This window comes from Notolepis coatsorum (assembly GCF_963971535.1).
Source record: "Notolepis coatsorum genome assembly, chromosome: 14".
Lineage (NCBI taxonomy): Eukaryota > Metazoa > Chordata > Actinopteri > Aulopiformes > Paralepididae > Notolepis > Notolepis coatsorum.
Window position 1 is genome coordinate 31708206 of NC_140178.1, and position 8971 is coordinate 31717176.

Below are 8971 nucleotides of genomic sequence, written 5' to 3' on the forward strand. Positions count from 1 at the left end.
CGACACTTTAAACACTTTCGACACATCATATTTGTATCTATTTATTACAAAAAGATTTGCACGACATCCCTACCTCATTCTTGCATTTTTTTTTTTTAAAGCTTGCATTTGTACTTTATAGAGGTGAGAGAAATAGATAGAGAAAGAGAGAGAGAGAGAGATGAGATAAATAGAGGTGAGAGAAATAGAGAGAGAGAGAGATGAGAGAAATAGAGAGAGAGAGTATTCTCGTGTTTCGTCGCCAATGGTTGAGCCAACATTTTTCTCGTTTTTAGATCCTTTGAGATTTTTCCTTTGATCCCCATTCTAAACACTCGCTCGGAGCTGCCTGTGTCTCCCTGGCACCGCTGCATACGTTAAAATTGCAATGACGTTCGAATCCCGCCAGGTGGCAGTATCGCCTACCTTTTGAACTGGGTGGGTATGGTCTCTCGTTCTTTCTCTCTCTGCTTTTTTTTGCTGCAGGAACTCCTCCCCCTCAGAGGGAATCAGGACATAGCAATCGGTCTGAGATTTGATGCCTCAAACCTATTGTTTCCCGTATGGTAGCCATGCCAAATATACACAAGTAATTGCGATCGCGATGGGACGACTGGGATTTATTAATTTTGGAGTACCTTCTGACTACGTTAAGGTCTATTTTAGGTAACCTGCCGGTATTTATTTTTTACCTAAAACATGCTTTTGTACCGATCACAGTGTCGTATTTTACCGAACCTAAAACATGCTTTTGGTAACGATTGCAGTTTCGAGGTAAAACAACCTACCCCCCCCCCCCCCCCCACACCCCTTGATGATTTTGTGAAGAAACATATATATATGGTATATACCTTTGATTTGGAATTATTTGGAGTTTCAGGCGAGCAACCCAAACGATTTGGGCATAATGCATTTAACACGTCATATCTCGCGATCTAGAAAAAAATACTGGATTATTTTGGAAAGGGGCGATGTTTAGCATGGAATAGCGCACAAACTAAAGTATGTAGAAATGAACTGGTTAGTCAGTGTTGGACTATAAACAATGCCTGTGAAATGAGCCATACTATTGTCTCCATACTGTAGCTATAATACAGAACACACGATGGGTCCGCAAACATCGCGGAAATGGTCGTGTGAGACCAGAAGGGCTGAGAGAGGGAGCGATACCATTGGTCATGTGAGACCAGAAGGGCTGAGAGAGGGAGCGATACCACTGGTCATGTGAGACCAGAAGGGCTGAGAGAGGGAGCGATACCACTGGTCATGTGAGACCAGAAGGGCTGAGAGAGGGAGCGATACCACTGGTCATGTGAGACCAGAAGGGCTGAGAGAGGCAGCGATACCACTGGTCATGTGAGACCAGGCTGAGAGAGGGAGCGATACCACTGGTCATGTGAGACCAGAAGGGCTGAGAGAGGCAGCGATACCACTGGTCATGTGAGACCAGAAGGGCTGAGAGAGGGGGCGATACCACTGGTCATGTGAGACCAGAAGGGCTGAGAGAGGGGGCGATACCACTGGTCATGTGAGACCAGAAGGGCTGAGAGAGGGAGCGATACCACTGGTCATGTGAGACCAGAAGGGCTGAGAGAGGGAGCGATACCACTGGTCATGTGAGACCAGAAGGGCTGAGAGAGGGGGCGATACCACTGCATGGGAGGCTTTTCTCCTCTTCAGCCGAAGATACACAATATATAAGTTCCATAGCACAGGTATAAACAGTTTGTATGTGGATGAGGACAAACCACTGCACTCCACTGCAGCCAGTCATCAAGTTAAAATTAAAACAACAGTATATGGGAGAGACAGAAAAATAGTGTCTGAGACACTAGAAGAGCGCTCTGAGTTATTCACACAGCAAGTCCCCTGAGAGGTGATGGGCAGATCATGTGAGGTGAGTGAACGAGAGGAGAGAAAGAAACACACACACACGCACGCACGCACGCACGCACACACACACACACACACACACACACACACACACACACACGCACACACACGCACACACACAGAGTGGGAAATATACCTTTGTAGATCATTTCTGTCACTGTGAAGCATTTCTCATGCAGTTTTAATGAACGCACTAGTGTCTATTATCCTGTTGCGTTCAGAGAAGCTGGTAACCTTTCCCTTTTCTGTGTCTTGGCTTTTGGGAGAATTTACTGCCCCATTACTCCACTGTTATTATAGGCAGCATATGAGCAATTGCCCCCCCCCCCATCCCACTTCAATTCCTAATTTCCTAATTGTTGACTCCCCCCTCTCTCTCTGTCTCACCCTCTCTCTCTCTCTCTCTCTCTCTCTCTTTGTTTTACTCTCTCTATTTCTCTCTCTCGCACTCTCTTTTTTACTCTCTCTCTCTTTCTCTTTCACTCTCTTTTTCTCTATTTCTCTCTCTCACTCTCTTTTACTCTCTCTCTTTCTCTCGCTCTCTGTCTCACCCTCTCTCACTCTCTTTTACTCTCTCTCCCCCTCTCTCTCTCTCTGACTCACCCTCTCTCTCTCCCTCTCTCTCTCTCTCTCTCTCTCTCTCTCTGACACACCCTCTCTCACTCTCACACACACGCACGCACGAGGTTAAGCTGGTAACCTTTCCCTTTTCTGTGTCTTGGCTTTTGGGATCATTTACTGCCCCATTACTCCACTGTTATAGGCCCCCCCCCCATCCCACTTCAATTCCTAATTTCCTAATTGTTGACTCCCCCTCTCTCTCTGTCTCACCCTCTCTCTCTCTCTTTTTCGCTCTCTCTCTCTTTGTTTTACTCTCTCTATTTCTCTCTCTCGCACTCTCTTTTTTACTCTCTCTCTCTTTCTCTTTCACTCTCTTTTTCTCTATTTCTCTCTCTCACTCTCTTTTACTCTCTCTGACACACCCTCTCTCACTCTCACACACACACACACACACACACACACACACACACACACACACACACACACACACACACACACACACACACACACACACACACACACACACACACACACACACACACACACACACACACACACACACACACACACACACACACACACACACACACACACACAGACAGACAGCAGAGGCTACAGGGCTTTGTGACAAAGGGTTGAGCTGTGTGTCCCTGCTGTGACCAGTCGGACCGCTGCACATGCTCAGTGTGATGTTAGCTGTGCTGGGGGGGGGGTTACAGGAGCAGATAAAAGGTCACACCACCAACTCCTTTTTGCCTTATTTCTCCTTACCAATACTGTCAGTAGCAGGCGATGCTGTCTTCATCATATCCTGATGCCCTGATGAAGACTTTTCTGTTGAAACGTTGGTAACAAAGAGAGAGCCCTCATAAAGACTATGCCTTCTTTGTTCCCTAGCTGAGGTAGGGAGAGATGTGCCAGTCACTGTAATTACTATTCATTACATATATTTAGCATTTCGGTTTTTTTTCAGACTATATAGTAGATTAGATTTAGATTATTGGGTTAGATTATATACTGTAACTATTTATTGTAGGGCAAATATAACTGAGACGGCATACATACCCTCATCTCGCACCTTGTTGACCATTATGCACATGTCCAGAGTTAATTATGTTATGTTAAGTATATTGATTTGTTATATTGTTTACACTGCTTTTTACTACCTGTACCTCCCCTCCCCCCTCCCCCATGCTGCTATGATGCCTGAATTTCCCCAAGGGGATCAATAAAGGAATATCTTATCTTATCTTATTCACTGGAACAAAGTAAGGTACATCTGTTCCGATTTCAGTAATCACATTACATTTACTGATCTAACAAATAGGCTGTTACTTGCATCACATGGGTTATTTATTGTTCCCTCTGCATTGTTATGGATTCAAATAAATATTATTATATTAGGCCTATCGAAGAAATTCCCTCTCGCCTCCGCAGAAGATTTTCCAGAATAGCACTGAGGGTGACAGAAACACACACACACACACACACACGCTGACCCAAACACTCACTACTATTGAGGCGCGAGTCTCCCTTCCGACTGGTCCAGTCGGCCCTCATGCCTTCGATGTCGTCCAGGGACGAGGCCCGGCGGAGGCTGCGGACGCTGTCACGGGAGCAGCTGCGGGGCAAAGTCCCCCGGGGGAAGGCGGCGCTGAGGTCCAGCCGGTCGGTCAGGAGAGACAGGCGCTTGGGGGACGACTGGGCGCCAGGGGAGGGAGAGTCCAGGTCCTGCTCGATGAGAGCCTCTGTCTCAGACTGCATGCAGCTCTCCTTAGACGGGATACGGAACTCCTTCAGGGCAATCTCCTCGCTGTCGGGCTGAGATGGACATGGATGTTAAACTGTATACAATGTAACCGTGTATAGTGTGTGTGTTGTGTGTTTATTGTGTATTTTGCGTAAGGCCTCTGTCTCTTGCTCTTTCTGATACGATGTACAGTAAGTGAGAATGTTTATTTTGCGGTTATTATTCCACCCAGGCATGGAAATTCTACTTGATTCAGGTTCAGTTTGTACTTAGCAGGAGAAGATCCCCAGCGCTCTCGGTTAATACACTTCAATGTGTCTTTAATGCCTGGGCAGGAGAGATACAACTAGTACAAATGGATGCAGCATGGCTACATGAGTAGAGCCCCGGTCAAGGCCGTTTTCGGAAAGTGGTGTTGTTGTCCAGCAGGGGGCACTCTGTCCTCTGGACTAGTCAGTAACAATGCCCCTGTTACGGTGATAGGGACACCGTATAGCTGCGAGTGCCGTCCTTCGGATGAGACGCTAAACCGTGGTCCTGACTGAATCTCAGTCTAAAGAACCCAGGACGCCTATTGTAAAGAGTAGGGGGTTCCCCGACGTTCCTAGCCAAATTCCCAATCAGGTCTCTGACATCAAGGCCACCTAATCATCCCTTCCCATTAATTGACTGATATCAATCCCTGTCTCCTGAGCCGTTCAGCCATTGTTTAGTGTGATGTGTGCCGGGTGGCAGTGTATGGCAGCCATTGAGCCTGCGTAGCCCAAGGTTGGGTGCTACCAGTGGTGGTGAAGGAGGCAATTTCCACCCTACATTGTGGGGAGCGCATTGAGTGTCTAGAAAAGCTCCATATAAATGTAATGAATTATTATTATAATTTTTTTTTGATCCACTTTTTCTCCTTATTTTCTATTTTTTCTCCCATCCCAATTTCGTATCGCCAATTCTCCCCTTCAATTCTCCCCTCCCCTGTCTTGAACATTGCTAGACTATGCCTCCCACTGGTCGGCTGTAGTGAGGATAGAAGCCTTGCATCACATGTCTCCTCCGGTACACGAGGAGGCAGCCTGTTGCATCTTTTCACCAGACAGCGCGGACTCTCAGTGGCGAGGAGTAACGCGTGGGAGGCTCACGCTGCCCCCGATACTTCCTGTCTCTGCTGTACAGGCGTCACCAAACCGACCTGTAGGAGTCGCTGTCCACAACGTCCAATCCCCACCCATCGACTTTCCACCCGCTACCTCTACCAATTGAGATAGTATGACGACTGGTCCAAGCTGCAGGCAATGCTGACTCAGGGAGTCGAGACCGGAGTCTCTTGCATTGGTGACGAGCGCAATCTCCGCTACGCCACCCAGCCGCCTAATTATTATTATTATTATTATTATTATTATTATTATTATTATTATTATTATTATTATTATTATTATTATTATTATTATTATTATTATTATTATTTATTATTATTATTATTATTATTATTATTATTATTATTATTATTATTATTATTATTATTATTATTATTATTATTATTATTATTATTATTATTATTATTATTATTATTATTATTATTATTATTATTATTATTATTATTATTATTATTATTATTATTATTATTATTATTATTATTATTATTATTATTATTATTATTATTATTATTATTATTATTATTATTATTATTATTATTATTATTATTATTATTATTATGCCTTTAGTTTCAAAACAACAGCCTCCATCAGCGTTCGATCTTGGTATTTTCTTCTGGTTTTGTATAAGTCAAGACAGTGCACCAAGTTAAAGATTACACACACCTGTCACAGTGTCAACGTGTACTGTGAATGATGTGATTTACGCAAGCATGTGTACAGACAGAAAATGGTGTGTGTGTGTGTGTGTGTGTGTGTGTGTTTATACCACCTCACCTGCAGGTAGTCCACCACCACCCCTTCAAACTGTTCTTTGGAGAGCGAAGCCCGTCTCATGGAGCGTAATGTAGGCATTCTCATCTTCAGCCTACGATTCTGACCTGCAGGGGGACAAGAATACTTAGTAGAGACATGATCATGTAGAAACACAAGAATACACTTAGTAGAGACATGATCATGTAGAAACTAAGGCTGTCAAAGTTAATGCGGTATTATGTAACAATGTAACAAGTTCCTAACGTTTTCTTTCCCCTATTATTTCATGCACACTTTATTCATTGTTTTAAATTATTATTTTCTTTTAAGTTATTTTGTGCATCACTCTGTTTTGAATTTGATGCAAATTTGCAATGCATGAGGGTCATCATTTTGTGTTAAGTGGCTGCATAAAGCAAGCATTTGTTGACTCTCATGTTGATAAGAGTATTAAAACTTGGAACTTGAAAAAGATCCGTTTAAGGTAGATAACATTTTTTTTTATGCGATTAATTTGAGATTAATCGCGCGTTAACTATGGACAATCATGCGATTAATCGCGATTAAATATTTTAATCGCCTGACAGCACTAGTAGAAAAACATGAACACACTTAGTAGAGACATGATCATGTAGAAACACAAGAATACTTAGTAGAGACATGATCATGTAGAAACACATGGATACTTAGTAGAGACATTACCACATAGCAACACATGAACACACTTAGCAGAGACATGATAATGTAGAAACTTGTCAGTTTATCGCGTTAATTAGATTAATTAATTACACAGCAAATTATCGCGTTATGAAAATGTACTCAAAATTAATTAATAATTTTTTTTTTTTATATATACTTTTTTTAAATACAATTTTCATTCAATCAATCACCGCGCAGATTGATTGATTGAATGAAAATTTTATTAACAGATTGCAGAATGGGTAGAATACAGTACGGCTCAATACACACAATTGTTAAAGGATAACTCCACTATTTTGGGAAATTAGCTTATTTAACATCTTCCCTGGAGTTAGACAAGAAGATGCATACCTTTTTTGTCTCTGTGCGTGCATTTTAGCTTTGGGAATAGATGCTCCGTTAGCATAGCTTAGCTTCATCACTGGAAGTGAGGCAGGACAGTAGCCTTACAGTGCCTTACAGTGTATTGCAAGGTCTGACATTGACCAAACTTGATATGCATGACCTTGGTGGGCTCTAGGTCAACTCCTGAAAAGGGGGTCAATGTCAGACCTTGCAATCAAAAGTTAGGGGCGCACTGAAATTATGGCAAGGGTTATTAGCCCCCTAACTTTTGATTGCAAAGTCTGACATTGACCCCCTTTTCAGGAGTTGACCTAGAGCCCACCAAGGTCATGCATATCAAGTTTGGTCAATGTCAGACCTTGCAATACACTGTAAGGCACTGTAAGGCTACTGTCCTGCCTCACTTCCAGTGATGAAGCTAAGCTATGCTAACGGAGCATCTATTCCCAAAGCTAAAATGCACGCACAGAGACAAAAAAGGTATGCATCTTCTTGTCTAACTCCAGGGAAGATGTTAAATAAGCTAATTTCCCAAAATAGTGGAGTTATCCTTTAAGGGGATGCAGACCAGAGAAAGATTTTCATCTTGTTTACATCAGGGTCCCCCATTTTCAATTCATAATGAATTGTAAGTAAGGGTGCAACTAGCACAGTGCAATCCATTCTTTGTGGATCTAGCCCTCTGTCTGTTACTAGGCTTGAGTAAATTGTAATGAACCAAATAAGAATATCAATTCAATCCTTTTTTTTTTTTTTTTTTTTTTTTTTCTTTTTTTTTTACTGTGTGAATAACACCATGCTAAAATTTACCAGACCTGAAAAATCTAAGCAAATGAATAAAGGGAAGATGATTAAACAGAAGGTTTTGTAGATACAGTACTGAATTCTGCCATCCGGACACATGCAGTTTGAAATATGATTATAGAATATATAATATCAGGCCTAAAATGGTTATGCGATTAAAATGCGATTAATTAGATTAATTAATTACAAATCCTGTAATTAATTAGATACATTTTTTAATCGCCTGACAGCACTAGTAGAAACACATGAACACACTTAGTAGAGACATGATCATGTAGAAACACAAGAATACTTAGTAGAGACATGATCATGTAGAAACACATGAATACTTAGTAGAGACATGATCATGTAGAAACACAATAATACACTTAGTAGAGACATGATCATGTAGAAACACATGGATACTTAGTAGAGACATTACCACATAGCAACACATGAACACACTTAGCAGAGACATGATAATGTAGAAACACATAGAGACATGATAATGTAGAAACACATGAACACACTTAGTAGAGACGTGATCATGTAGAAAGTAAACACAAGAATACTTAGTAGAGACATGATCATGTAGAAACACAATAATACACTTAGTAGAGACATGATCATGTAGAAACTAGGGCTGTCTTAAATACTTCGAAGCTTCGTTCGATGGGCATGGGATTCGAATATGAAAATAAAATTGATATTCTTTTTATTTTTTTTGCAAAATCAACTCTGCCTCTCTTTGTTAACTACAACAAGCAATGCTGTTTGTCATTTAAGATGAGGTCGGACTCGGCACTGACAGATTTGTGTTCATTGTGCTGCTTTTATAAAGCCTCAAATGACTCAAAATATTTCATGAAAGCAAAGTGTTTTGTTTGTCTAAGATTTAAAACTTTACAGCACTGACAACGTTTTTTTACATTATTATTATTTTATTTTTTATCTCGAAGCTTCGAATTAAAATCGAATCTCGGCCCCGAAGCTTCGAATTCCAAAAAAATATTCGAAGGTCAGCCCTAGTAGAAACACAATAATACACTTAGCAGAGACA

The 8971-nt window shown here is 41.5% G+C and overlaps 1 protein-coding gene across 1 annotated transcript in view; it reads right to left on the reverse strand.

The window, feature by feature from the left end:
• Positions 1–8971, reverse strand: part of kcnh6a (potassium voltage-gated channel, subfamily H (eag-related), member 6a) — a gene marked incomplete at both ends in the record, with an annotated part of 80216 nt that overhangs the window by 48470 nt on the left and 22775 nt on the right. The window contains 2 exons of the mRNA XM_084329377.1: positions 3945–4254; positions 6106–6209. Coding sequence (XP_084185503.1) covers positions 3945–4254; positions 6106–6209 — 414 coding nt within the window. The remainder of the gene's footprint in view (positions 1–3944; positions 4255–6105; positions 6210–8971) is intronic.